Here is a 13,840-nt window from a genome sequence, read left to right as displayed (position 1 = left end):
CCTGCAGTGTCCTGGGGAAGGTGTCACGGCACCTCTCTCATCATTTCAGCTCTTGCCATTACACCCAGGTGCCCTGTCACTGTGGAAAATGGCTTTTGAGGGCAGACAGCCCTTGTATTTTAACCCCTGCAATATGCTTGCTCAGGCTTTAGAGTGAGATTTCAAGGAGCCTTAAACTGCTCTAACTTTGGGCTTCAGTTTCCACTGCCTGGCCTCCTGATCTGCTGGCTGTGCTGTTCCACCTCAGCCTCACATCTCCCCTGCATCATTTCACCCAACACAACCAGGGACTGTCTTGTAGATGGCATGACTCCCTGGGCTGCACAGTGGGGAAGCTGGAGAGGGCAGGAACAAATCAGCCCACAGACAAGAGAGGCTTAGAGTCCCACCCTTAAAAATAGGTGGTTTGCTGTATACTGTGACTTCTTGGTGCCTGTATGGTTCTTGGTGCTGAGGGACCATGCTGATGGGTGAGGGGTGCATCGGTGTGGAGAGGAGGAAGGGGATGGAGCTAGCAGCTACCCAGTAAATTTCCATCTGATGTGAAGTTAGTCTAGATAATACATGTTGCTAAACCCCAAGGCTGGATCCCAAATAGGTCTTGTAACCTCATAACCTGGTCAGGAGTTTGCTGCCTTGGATGCCTTTGTGCTGGCAGAAAACATTATGGTCACTAATGCTGTAGAATTGGCCTCTGATGTCCCCACAGCTGCTACCGAGGCCCTTGGGCTTTCTTCTGGGCCATTTCTGGGACTAGTTCCTCTTCCAGTGGTCACCATAATGCTGCTGAGCCTTCCCCTGCTCATCATTTGTGGTCACAGCACTCAGCAGGCACTTGGGAATCCTCTCCACCTCCCCATAATTCTCTGCCTGCCTGCGGGGATTATGGCCACAGGGTGGAGCAGCGGGGACAGCAGAAGACACACACATTCATCTCGACTCAGAAAATTTGCAATAACAAAGCTTTTACTACATTTGTGCTAACGATATAGATAGCAGTAGCCTGGAGAACATTAAGAAGGACTACAGAGCCCTTGGAGAGGTGGTTAGGGGCTCTGGAGCTCTGACAGTCTTTTCATCAATTCTTCAGGATAAAGGGAAGGACCTTAAAAAGGCTAGGTGGATTTGCCAGGTTAACAAATGGTTAGAACAGTGGTGCCATAGTCAGGGGGTTGGGTATTTAGAACGTGGGACTCGATTTGGGAGGCCAGGTCTATTGGAGGCTGGTGGACAAAGGGTGGTTTTGGTGGGAGGCTTGCCAGACTGATCAAAGATGCTTTAAACTAGATGTGTTGGGGGAGGGGGACAGAGCCTTGGGTGGCATGGTTTAGTGTGAGGTGTCCCTGCCCATGGCAGGGGGGGTGGAACTAGATGATCTCAAGGTCCTTTCCAACCCAAACCATTCTATGAGTCTACATTCTTGTCACTGTAGGGATGCCAAGGAGTGCTGGCTGCTCGTCCAGGGCAGACTGGCTACAACACCAAAGAATTCAGATTTGAGAAGACAAGTTTTCCAAGGGCTGGAGATGCTCTTGCTTTCTTTCATTGACTGTTTTAGTCATTGAACCCTGCTGGGTCTCTCCTGGAGCAGCTCTTCCAGACGGTTTGTTCTGGTCCTTGTGTCCCTTGTCTGAGTGTGCAGGGGATGTGTCATCTTCATGCTCAGCAGCACTGTTTCCATTGTACACTCCACAAACCTGCTGCACTTTGGGCTTTTGCAGGTGGTGTGTGTGCTCCTTTGCTGGGCAGGGAGAGCTCCACTGGGGTGGTGTGTCCCATAGTCCTGGCATGGGGCTGGGATCAGTTGTGTCTCATTTATGCCACATGGAAAATGGCAACCAAAAGCTGCCACCTATGCAAAAAGGTTGTGGCTGTTGGGAGCATCTCCTGCTCTAATCCATAGGGATGCTTCGGGGAAGTCAGGGCTTCATGGATCTCCATTCCCACACCTGTTTCTCCATCCCATCTCTCTCTTCTTCCCTTAGCGCTTCAGGCTGCTTACTGATGCCAAGGCATGGTCTAGGCATGCATGTTTCCCTCTCCCTCAGGAAGCAGCAGTGCCTGTGTGCAGGAGCAGGGCTGGGAACGCTGCCTTTCCTCAAGCTCTGACAGGACTCACTCATGTTTTGGAGCACAATGGTTGTTTTATTTTTCTTTATTAACCTCTCTGTGCCTCAGTACCCTACTTGGGAAAATACTTAAGGGGATAGACCCAGGTTTGGGACTCAATTTGGAAGCTCTGCATGCAGCGTGGTGCTGCACTTTCCTGGGGATCTTTGCATATATTTGGCTGTTAGTGCTTTTGTCTCCATTCAGCAGCTACACCTGGATGGTGGAAGGGAATTCTGGACTCTCTGCTGGGAAGCAGAGACTTTTTTTTCCTTCAGAATAACCCTAAAACAGGCAAGTTGGCAGCGCTCATTCACCGACAGCTTCAAGTCCAGGCTGAGCCGTGGCGGCTTATGGCCCACGGGCCCCCGCCTGCCATGCTGGGCTACCGCTGACTGACCTCGGTGTGCGGGAGGCTGCGGGGAGCAGGCGCTTCGTTATTAAACGACTAATTAATTAATTAATCGGGTGGTGTGGGGAAGATTTGCTGCCTGATGGTGGTGTGGGGCTCTGGGCAGCTGCAAAGCTGATGTCTCTGAATAAAGCCGTGAGATCCAAGCGGACCGTGCTCGTCTCCTCCTTCAAGCCCGTCTATAGCAGCGTGCATGCCGGCAGGGCACTCCGCGTGTCAGCCTGAGGGAGGCTTCGCTCACCAACGAGGTTTGTTCCTCCTCGACCACCGTCGCGGTTGGCGGGACGGGGACCTCTTCCGCTTCACGCGTGACTGTTGCCTTGGCGACCGCCGCTTCCGCTCTATCCCGCTCGCCAATCGGAAGCGGCGGAGAGAAGGGCGCCGGCCAATGGGCAGGGAGGCGGGAGCGGCGCGGCGGCCATGAAGCGGCGGCGCGGCGCGGCCCCGGAGCTGGGCTGCTTGCGGGCCTGGACCGCCGAGAACCGGGACCTGGCCGAGCGCTGGCGGGTGCGGCCCGTCCCTCTGGGCCCCGGGGGCTGCCCCGGCCCGGGCGGGTTGGTGAGCGTCTCTCCCTTCCTTGCAGGAGGCGGGGAGAGCGGTGCCCGGTGCAGCGGCGGGGCGGCAGCAGCGGGGCGGCTTCGGGGAGCTGCTGCTGAGGATGCGGGGTGAGTGCCGGCCCCGTGCGTTGCCTTCACCCTCCTTCCCGCTGCCACCGAGCGCCGGGAAATGAGCTCTTTAACCACAATGGTTTGGGTTGGGAAGGACATTAAGATACAGTTCGCCCCCTCCCCTGCCGTGGGCAGGGACACCACACACACTAGACCCTGCCACCCAAGGCTCTGTCCAGCCTGGCCTTGAACACTTCTTTGGTTAGCCTGTGTCAGTGTCTCACCACCCTCACAGTAAAGAACTTCTTCCTTATATCTAGCCTGAACTTCCCCTGTTTAAGTTCTAACCCATTACCCCTTGTCCTATCACTACAGTCCCTAATGGAGAGTTCCTTCCCAGCATCCCTATAGGCCCCCTTCAGATACTGGAAGGCTGCTATGAGGTCTCCATGCAGCTTCTCTTCTCCAGGCTGAACAGCCCCAACTTTCTCAGCCTGTCTTCATAAGGGAGGTGCTCCAGCCCCTGATCATTCTCAAGGCCTCCTCTGGATTTGTTCCAACAGTTCCATGTCCTTCTTATGCTGGAGAAGGCTGAGGTTCTCAATGCAAGTGCTCTAGCCATGCCACTCAAGTCTTAGAAGGCAGATGCACGGACTGTGAGAATGAAGACCTTAGGCCCACTGTAGGACGGGATCAGGTTTGAGATCATCTTAGGAACCTGAATGTACACAAGTCCATGGGGCCTGATGAAATCCATCTGCAGGTCCTGAAGGAGCTGGCAAATGAAGTTGCTAAGCCACTGGCCATCGTATTTGAGAAATCATGGCAGTGAGGTGAAGTTCCTGACAACTGGAAAAAGGGAAATATAACTCCCATTTTCAAGAAGGGGAAAATGGGTGACCCAGGGAACTACAGACCAGTCAGCCTCACCTCTGTGCCTGACAAAATCTTGGAGCAGATTCTCCTGGAAGGCATGCTAAGGCACATGAAAAACAACAAGGTGCTTGGTGACAGCCAGCATGGCTTTATTATGGTACTGGGTGCATAGAGGATCGCTCTGCTTACCACACACATCAGGAAGAGACAGATTGATCTTATATACCTTTATTTTAGACATATTCTTCATAATTCTGTGAAATGCCCACCCAATTCCCGTTACTCGTTCCATATGGTAATTAGACAAGGCTGTGGCACAGGCACTGAATTTGAGGAGCAGTGCCTGGGGGTTGTGGTCGTTGTTTGGGCTGTCATAGAATCAACCAGGTTGGAAAAGACTTTTAAGATCACCAAGTCCAACCATTACCCAGGACTGCCAAGTCCATCACTAACCCATGTCACCGAGGGCCTCATCTACATCATCTGTGAACACTTCCAGGTATGGTGATTCCACCACTGCCCTGGGCAGCCTGTTGCAATTCCTGAGCACCCTTTTGGGGAAAAAAATTCTTCCTAATCTCTAATCTAAACCTCCCCTGGTGCAGCTTGAACCTGTTGCCTCCTGTCATAAATAGCCCCACTCATTACCCTTTTACGGCAATCTGTTAGTGAAGGACACTGGAATGCATGTTTAGTCTCACAATTAACTGCATGTTCTTGTTTGGGTTAATTTATGACCCTGAGAGGCCCGTCGAGCTGTTTTTTCTTGCAGCTGTTTAGCTATTTCTCAGGCACTATCTAAAGGAGGACTGCACACATTGATTGGAGGGAAGACATCTGCTACTCTTGTTGCAGCCTTCCTTTTCTTGAGACTCCCTGTAGCCTTCCCCATGTCTAAGTCTCTACACACAAATGAAATACTTGTTTAATTAAATATCACAGAATCCATTAGGTTGGAAAAGTTGCTGCCCTCCCAGACCAATGGGTATGTGGCAGGCTGCAGTTCCTGGTAGCCCGGCGCTGAAGGGAGAGGGAAGAAACATTCCCTGCTTACCTAACCTGAGCTTGGCCTGCAAAAAACCTCTTCCTAATCTTGCTGGTGGATCTGGGCAGAGCTTTGGGGTTTCTGGAAATAAATGAGGCAAACTTTGTCCTGGGAAGCTGGGGAAAGGGGTCCCTGGCATAACTGTGGTACAGAGGAAGCCTGTCAAGAGGGAGAGAGACACAGTGTGCAAAAAACCTGTTCAAAGGGGTGTATTCGTTCTGGAAGAGGGCAGGCTATTGATGCTCTTCTGGGAGAGCTGAAAGGTCTCAGTCTTGGAGAACTGCAGCTCCTGGATAGCTGGGAATGGTGTTGGGACCTGGAGAGGTGATGCCTGATGCATCTCTAGCTACTGCAATTCCCAAGCTGTTAAATCTCACCACAACAACAACAAACAAACAAGAAAGGACAGTTCTGTTGACCCACCAAAGGTGGGTGATGATACCTTAGCATGGATGGATGTTGGATTTTTCCTAGCCAGCTCAATTTGTTGTTGGGTTATCTGTGATCACAGGGCTGCCAGCCACCCTCCCCACCCTGCCTCTGGAGCTTACTGTCCTCTACAACTCCCTGCTTTTTACAGTGGGAGCACCTGACTCTACCATGGAAGGACAAGAGGGAATACACCAGGGGCTCCTCAGGGGTAAGAAGATCGTCCTCTGTACAGGGCGAGGTGGCATTCTCCGTGCTTTGGACATGTGTGGTGACTGACTGGAGGGTGTCAGCAGGGAAGCTCTGCTCTGTTGGAAAGGGCTGGAATGGGGTGGTTTGCAGCCAGGGGTGATGTACAGCTGTCTGTCTGTCTGCCTGCTGCTGCCTGCAGGGGGTGGCCAAAGGGTTTAAAAACAATGCGTGTTTTTAAGGTGTAAGGTGCCAAGTCTCTAGCAAGGTTCCAATGACAGTAGTAAATGAGTGCTTTCTTCAATTATGGTGTGCTGGCTTCAAAGAAAACTTGCTGAAATAGGCTGCAGGTCAGAGGGGGATCTGCAGTGTTGCCACAGGCTTGCCTGGGGGCAGGTGACCTCAGCAGGACCCAGCAGAGCTGGAGTTGTAGCTCTGTTGCTTCCTAAGCATGCTGCTCTTAACTCCACTGTCAGAAAGCTTGGTTTTCGTGCTGCTGAGGCCAGGTCAGCCCTGTCAAAGAATCACAGAATGGTTTGTGTTGGAAAGGACCTTAAGATCATCCAGTTCCAACCCCCTGCCACGAGGAGGGACACCTCGCACTAAACCTTGTCGCTCAGGGCTCTGTCTAACCCGGCCTTGAACGCTGCCAGGGATGGAGCATTTACCACTTCTTTGGGCAGCCTGGTCCAGTGCCTCACCACCCTCACAGTAAAGAACTTCCTCCTTATATCTAAACTGAACTTCCCCTGTTTAAGTTTGAACCCATCACCCCTTGTCCTATCACTACAGTCCCTGATGAAGAGGCCCTGTCCGGATAGAATCTTTCCCTCACTATGAGGTGCCTATGCTTGTTTGAGTCCTCCTCTGCCTCTTGGGAAGGTCTCTATTACAAGGCACCAAACTGTTGTCTCATGGCTGGGTTTTTGTGTCTGTTTTCAGTTCTGGAAGCCTGTGGGGCTTGCGGACAGGATCTTAGCAGCGAGGAGCTGTGGCAGAAAGTGCTGCAGGAGGTAACTGTGGCAGAGCTGCAGGCACCTCTGCACCAACTGGGGGCCCTGCAAGCAGCGTGGTGGCTGTCCACTGGCCGCCTGGGAAGCACCAGTAGTCTCCTCAGGCTCCTGAGCAACGCTGAGGTAACTGGGCATGGGCAGGTGCTGCACAGCTCCCAGTTACCTGCACCAGTGTATCTGCACCACTTAAGTACCCACATGTTTGCTAAGGGAGACAGAGCTCTCATTAAGTACTCTTTGTCACACACATGTTGCTGTGGCATTTGGAGACCCGAACCCTCCAGCACTGCCCAATCAGCATGTGTAATCCTCTCTCTAGTATCCCAGCATAGTCTAATGGTCCTGAGTGTGTTAATGAGTCCCATAATACCTCCTGCCTCTCAGGGTCCTGGACCTCAAGGTGCCAAACAGGAGGCTTGGGCAGGCTGGAAGGGGGCTGCAGGTGGGCTTGTAGGGAGCAAGCTGTGAGCAGTGGGATGCAGAGGAGCCTTCCCTGCTGCTTCTGGGGCTGCTGAGGGGTCCCACCTTTACGAATGCCCTCCAGCAGCATTTGGATCTGCTTGTCCAGGAGCCCCTCGAGGCACAGCTCCCTCTGAAGTGGGCAGGTGCTGCCCTGGGACAGGCAGGAATCACTGCAGCAGGAGGGTTGTAGATGAAATGACGGGTAGTAGGACATTGCTCCCCAGCACAGAAAGAGCTGTTGAAGGGTTTGGTGGGACTTCTGTTTCCCTGTGCCCTGGGATCAGTGTTTCCTGCTTCCCTTCAGCATTCCCTGCCCTCTCATCTTTTTGTATTCACAGGACCTGGGAAAAGCTCACTGGAGCAAGGTGGAGAATGAACTCCTCTCACTGCTCAAGGCATGGCGAGTACCTGCTGAGGAGGACTCCCTGCGCCTTGTACAGAGCACCAGAGACTTGAAAGAGATCCTCTGCACTTCAGCAGCCTTCCTGCAAGGTTTGTGTGGAGGAGGTAACCACGCTAGCACAGCCTCCCATTGCGCTCCTGTCCCAGGAGCCCTCTCCCTGCCCTTATCCTGGGTTCTTTTCCCAAACAAGCCCTTGGGGATTTCTGGGCTGTTGCTTTGGAAGAATGCCTGGGCTGAGCCTCTGGGTCTCAACGTTACCATTCAGTATTCAAAGAGCTTCTCTGCTTTTTCCCCAGCTAAGCCTTCCTCTGTACTGTCACAGGGTTCCTCCTCCTGTCTGTGGCTTTAGGTAGGTGTCTGGGCCACGCAGTCATCTTGTATAAAGCAGAAGGCTCACAGGGAACTTAGAAGGAGTTTCCTTCCTTCTGTCTTCTGGTATCTGCCTTGTCACAAGCACTTTGTTCTCATTAGATTACCATGCTGCAAGAGCCACGCAAAGCTGTTGTGCAGCTCTGTACCCTGGTGTCACAGCCTTTGACTGCTGTGTTCTGTCCCTCACTCACTGTCATGACAACCCCAGCAGCTTCAGGGGCAGCTGGGCAGCTCGCAACAGCACTTCCAGAGGGGAGATGGCAGGTGTGAATGTGATGCAGGCACCTGAGAGGGAAGCTTGAAAGGGGGTTGAAAGAAAAGCAAGTACCATTCACACTAAATATTAATGCATTAATATCCCAAAGCATCCTGCTTGGAAATGGCCCAAAATAGTCTCTCTGAGACTCTGTGTGTGTTTCCCCAGCTGCCCAGCACCTACCTCTGTCCTAGTTTGGAGCTAACTATCTGGGCTTGGAAGCTGCTATTATTTCTGCTGGACATTACCATCAAGTGGCTTATTCTCTTGCAACAACCATCAAAACAAAGAAGGCAGCTTGGCACCATCCTTCTGTGCACTGCTGGGATCAGGCAGGCACCAATGGGGAGGCTTGCCCACTGGGAAGAAAAGGATGTGTGCCTATCTGGGGACCATGTGGGGCGGGAAGGGGAGCTGCAGAACTGAGATGTTGGGTCTGTCCTAGGGCTGCAGGAGTTCGAGGCTGGGGACTTCCCCACTGCCCGCTCCCTCCTTCAGGAGGCTGCAGGAGGATTCTGCTCCAAGAAGGTTCTGGCTCAGATCTACACCTGCCTCGGCTGCTGCGCTCAGCGAATGGTAACAGCCAGTGGGGAGAGGGGAAATGCAGCCTGGAGCAGGATGGGGAGGCTCAAGTTGACTTCCACATTCCCTCTGGGTGGTCCTAGGCTGCTGCATAAAAGCAAGGTGTTACGCTTTTGTGGGCCCTTGTGGGCCCAGTTGTTTACAAGGCCAGTTGCAGAATCCAGGCAGGGATTTTGGCTGAGCATAAAGGGTTGCTGCAGAGAGAAACTCAAAAAACAGCTTGAGGAGTGCTGCTTTTGACTACAGTGCAGCCTTTGCTTCGTGGGGATCATTGGGGAAGCCGAGCAAGATCTGGATTACACTGAGCAGTAAAGATCTCAGCAAGATGTCCTTGCAACATGCACCTCTTCCCGTCTAATTAGGGCAAGCCTCAGACAGCTCTTCAGCACCTGAAACAGGCCCTCCAGGTAGACTTCCACTGCTTTCCTGCCCTGTCCCACGTGGCAGCAGTGTACCATGAGCTGGGGGAGACCGACGCGGAGCTGCAGGCCCTGGCTCTGCTCTATGAGGTTTGTGTGTTTCCTGTAGTTCTGGGTTGATGTTTGCCCAGTAGAGCTTGCACAGAGCTTCAAGCAGGCTCCTGCCTTCTGTATTTGAGCCTGGAGGAGTCTCCCAAAATAGCCTACAGTGTTCCAGCTATGATGCTGCTTTCAGCAGTGGCCAAAATGGAGCCCAGCATGATCTGAAATTCCTGCTTGGCACTTTGCAGTTCATGTTGTTGGCAGCTTGGAAGAAGAGGTTACACTCATGTTGTTAAGTATCAATGTCTTAATAAAGTACCTAATAAGAGGCCTTTAAAAGGTAGATTGTAGATGGGGGTGGGGGGAAGGGGTATTAGCCATAGCAACCTTGGAATGCCTTGAGGGATTTGCTGCCTTGACTCTGCTAAATTGATAGTGCTTCACACCAAGTTAGCACTTAAGCTGTTTATGATCCATAAGATATAAACCCAGCTGTGGAGAGGGATCTTTCTCATTGCAGATGGCCCAAGATCTGGTCTAGTTCTGCAGCTGCAGTGGGAACATGGTGTTCCAGGCAGCTCATAGCACCTTGAACTAAAAACCTGAGGTGATACGGGTGATTTTGCAAATCTGATGCCATGTGGAGATTGCAGTCTTGCCTGTGCCTATGCAAGCCTGGTTGCTTTTCCTGAATTGAGCTATGCTCTAGGGAGTAAGAGCAGGGTAACTGTGCTTATGAAGTGCAGAACTTCACATCTGGGTGCACTCTAAGTGCCAGAAGTGGTAAGTGATAGCAGCTGCGTGGGACTTGACCAGCATTGTGTTGACCATATTTTCTGTTCCTGTTTCACAGGCTCTGGAAAAAAACCCTCCAGCAGCTGCTTCCTCTAGCCCGTATTTCCTAATCCAAACAGAGCTGCTTGTCCACTCACCAGTACTGGCTTCTCTCCTTCGCCATTGTCACCCCTCTGAAGTGAAGTACCTCCTGGCACAGCGGTGTCTCCAGAATGGGAGGTAAAGGCACCTCTGGTCTACTTGCAACATGCTGCTTGTTTGGGCTTTTGTGGTTTTCTTTGTGCTCTTGGGAATCATCCAGTCCAGTACTGCTGCTGTAGGTCTCCTCAAAGCATGGGTATCATGACCAGAGTGAGTGTGGTGCAGGGGGAGCCTGTGGGCTGGAGATCCAAGTTCTTTCTGGCTGCTGGCACTTCTTGGAGTCCCTCTGCTTTTTCCACCACATGTTTTGTCCCTGTTGCAGGGTGGCTGATGCGGTGGAACATTACCTGGATTTTCTGGCTCTGCTTCAGGAAGGTCTGCAGCAGCAAGTAGGTGTCCTGCTGAGGTGACTTGGTAGATGAGGTTTGGATCCCCACCCCGAGGCCTGGGCCCAGGCATCACCCCTGGACTCCAGGCTTCAGTGTCCAGTTTGAGATAGAAAGGAGATGAGGTGGGGACTGGCACCTCTGACCTATGGCATGTCTACTTGGATTCACACCAGAGACCGTTTGGTACTGCTTTTTGGAGAAACGGCTTCTCCTTCCCTTTGGGGAGCAGCTGACAGGCCTGGTTTAGGATGCCCTTCACTTGAGGAGTAGGGATTTGCTGCCTTTATTGTGCTAAACTGATAGTGCTTCACAGCTCCTGCCTTGTCTGATGGGCTCTGCAGTTCTGTGTCAGCACTGCCACCACTTTTGCTCTCCAGGTGCCCCTAGATGGTAGCTCAGCCGTTCCCAGGATCCCTGAGGTGTTCTTGGAAGCAGCATCTGCCTTGGAGCAGGCTGAGAGACACCAGGATGCCATAACTGTGTGTGAGGAGGTCATCAGCCGCACGACTGGCCTGATCCCACAAGTGTTACTATTGGAGGAGAGGCTGGAGCAGCCAGAATGCCCATCACCACAGGCACGGCTGGCCGGTGGACTCCAGGCTCAGAAGAAGGAGAGCCTGTCCTGCCTTGCCTGGAGAGCAGCTGGATACCTGCACCAGGGGTGGGCGTGGGGAAAGCTGGGTGAGGTCAAGGAAGCTATAACGCAGTTCAGCAGGTAAGAAGGGGCTCCACAGCAGGCAGCAGTGGCTGGTGGGGCCAGAGCAGGGCTGGATGACAGCTTGCAGCTTGCTTCCCCACTTGGGGGTTATATGAAAGCTCCTCTGTGCTCACACCCGCAGATGCCTCGGAGAGCTCTTGCGAGTCCAGCTTTATGGGCCTGGTATTGAACCAACAGGTAGGACACTGCCTAGCTGAGTTGGGATCTGTGTGCTTGGCAGCAGGGGGCACTGAAAGAACTGGCTGGAGCCGGGTTTAGCCTCTGCTTTGTGTCCTGCCCCATGGTCTAGGTGACAGTTAAATAGGCTGTGAAGCAGAAAGCTTCTCCAATCCAGATTTCAGGGAAGAGATTTCTAGTGGTTGTGCAAATGGGCAGCCAAAGGCCAGGCTGCTGCTGAGGTCACTGCTCACCATAGCCATGTAATATACCAAGCTCTTGGTGTTCTTCCCTCTTACTCTCTGCCACTTGTGGCCTCTTCCACCCTGGCTGAGAGGCTGATTTCACCAAGGTTTTAGGGAGGTGGAAGATGAGCAGCCCAAATAAACATTTGGCCTGTCCTGACTGCAAACCTGGCTCTGCCTGCTGGGACAAGGGAGGGAATATCTTGGAGGATGCCATCTTCAGGTATGTGCATTTCTTTCTGTGCCAGAGAATCTCCTGCCAGAAGTGGAGGTGCTTCAGAAGATCAGGTTGCTCGCTCTCACTGGGAGGGGTGCACAGTTCCTGGAGCTGGGGAGGCACAAGAAAGCCTTGCTGGATTTCCAGCATGGTTTGCAGGTTTCGCCAGGTAAGAGGCTCATTTTGGTGAGGGACAGAGGGGAATTCCACAAATTTGTTCAGGGCTGTTTTGCTCTCTTCAGAAAAGCTTTATAATCCAAATAATTATGCTTTGGACCATACTTATTTGGACATCAAGGACTACAGTAGTGCTACAAGCAATTTTACATATTTGAGATGCTTCTCTGGAGCCTGGTCAGCTCACTGCCTTGGAGCAGCAGACCAAAACTATTGTTAGAGGAGTGTATCAGAACCCTTCCCACAGCCTGTGCCTTGGGACAGCTTGGAAATTTTCCTTCTTCCTGCCCAAACCCCAGCCTGGTATTCAGCCTTTTCCCAGACAGGGTCTGCTTTCCCAGACAAGAGGGACTAGAGCCTTGCTTCATGCTGGGAAGCAGTATGTTCATGCCTGGCAGCGCAGAGGCTGAGAACAGAGACCTATCAGGGAAGAGGGGAGCAGAACAGGAAGCTGTACCTCTGAGCATAGCTGAAGTATGTCTAGTGCTGCTCCCAGGGGTGACCCCCTGTGTTCAGCTGTGCTCACACACTGCACGGTGTGAGCTTCAAGAGAATCTGCCAAACCTGCTGCTCCTGATCTTGACAAAATTCCCTTCACTTGGAGGTGCAGACTTGCCTGCAAGGAGAACCCCAACCTGTGTGCAAACAGAGGTGTGTCTGGCTGCACCCCAGGGCTGATGCCATCTGCCTTGATTGCCAGCCCCAGCCTTAATTAGAGTCTGTGATGCAGCTGGAACCGTCTCCTCCCCTTTACACCACCTCTCCTCCTACTCTCCCCCCTTGTCTGGCTTCTGACCTTACTTTGCAACACCCTGCAACACACAGACAGCAGCAGGCACCTGCTCCTCCCCTGCTGAAGGCTGAATCCCATTTTGTGTCTTGCAGGTGACCCAGCTGCTGCCTCCTACCTGGTGCAGGCCTTGTGGAACCTGGATCGAAAGCAGGAGGCGGCTGCTCAGTGGCAGAAGCTCTCACAGAGGCCCCTTAAGGAGGATGGGCAGCAGGAAGGACAGGGAAGGTGTGTAGAGGGATGTGTGGAATCTCAGGTAGCTGCATGTGAGCTCCAGCAGCACAGCCCATGTTTCAAGCTGGACAGTTGAGCTCAGCTCCTACCAGTCTGAGTGCACAGCTCAGGTGTGTCTGAGGAGCTTCCCCCCTTGTCTGCTCTGAGAGACCATGAGCTGTGGCTCTGCAGGGACTCCCCACAGCACAGAATGGGAGGGGAGAGGCTGGGGATGAACTTCTTAGTGAGAATGTGTCCAGGGAATGTCACAGTCCTTGCTCATGCAATGCTAGCTTCTCTTTCAGGCCTTTCCCTTTGTACCTGGTTTCGTGTCTGAAGCAGGCAATGTTCCCACACAGTGATGATCTTGCCAGGAGCATACAGAATTACCTAGGGAGCACAACACAGGACCACCCAAGCTAACCCAGTCAGTCTCACTGCACGGGGCTGGCACGAAGCCTTTCAGCACTCCTCCAAGACTCAGCGTTACTCTTGAATAATGCTGGATTCCCAAAGGACTGAAACAGAACTGATCTTTTGTAGTAAAGTGTAGATTTTTGCTATGAGAGCCCTTGGCTTTCAATCTCATGAACTGTGAAATCCCTCTGTTTGGTGTAATGACACACTGGCTGATGTATCCACAGAACCCACATCAGGTAATGCTCCGTGTCAAGCCATAAACCTTTAAAATTGGGATTAGAGTGCTGGGGCTGGTAATGCAGAAGCAGAATAAAGGCAATGATGGTTGATACAAGGAAGTTCTTTACTGTAAGGGTGGTGAG

At 52.5% G+C, this 13,840-nt stretch overlaps 1 protein-coding gene across 3 annotated transcripts; it reads left to right on the top strand.

The window, feature by feature from the left end:
- Nucleotides 1–2,911: 2,911 nt before the first annotated feature.
- FANCG (FA complementation group G) lies at nucleotides 2,912–13,587 on the top strand. Of its 3 annotated transcripts, none has more exons than XM_057413617.1 (14): nucleotides 2,912–3,028; nucleotides 3,105–3,186; nucleotides 5,562–5,690; nucleotides 6,611–6,804; nucleotides 7,482–7,635; nucleotides 8,620–8,750; nucleotides 9,119–9,265; nucleotides 10,071–10,231; nucleotides 10,476–10,542; nucleotides 10,920–11,257; nucleotides 11,382–11,437; nucleotides 11,910–12,047; nucleotides 12,941–13,073; nucleotides 13,418–13,587. In XM_057413617.1, the coding sequence occupies exons 1-14, from the start codon at nucleotides 2,942–2,944 to the stop codon at nucleotides 13,479–13,481; spliced, it is 1,881 nt and encodes a 626-aa protein (XP_057269600.1). In that variant the 5' UTR covers nucleotides 2,912–2,941; the 3' UTR covers nucleotides 13,482–13,587. The 3 variants fall into 3 exon arrangements, with proteins under 3 accessions (XP_057269600.1, XP_057269599.1, XP_057269598.1); XM_057413616.1 differs by having other exon boundaries at nucleotides 13,364–13,587; XM_057413615.1 differs by having other exon boundaries at nucleotides 13,352–13,587.
- Nucleotides 13,588–13,840: the final 253 nt, after the last annotated feature.

This window comes from Pezoporus wallicus, unplaced genomic scaffold, assembly GCF_028554395.1.
Source record: "Pezoporus wallicus isolate ANWC-B61680 ecotype Strahan unplaced genomic scaffold, APGP_CSIRO_Pwel_v1 contig_8776, whole genome shotgun sequence".
Lineage (NCBI taxonomy): Eukaryota > Metazoa > Chordata > Aves > Psittaciformes > Psittacidae > Pezoporus > Pezoporus wallicus.
Note: the sequence above shows the minus strand (reverse complement) of the source record. Positions and strands in the feature narration are given on the sequence as shown.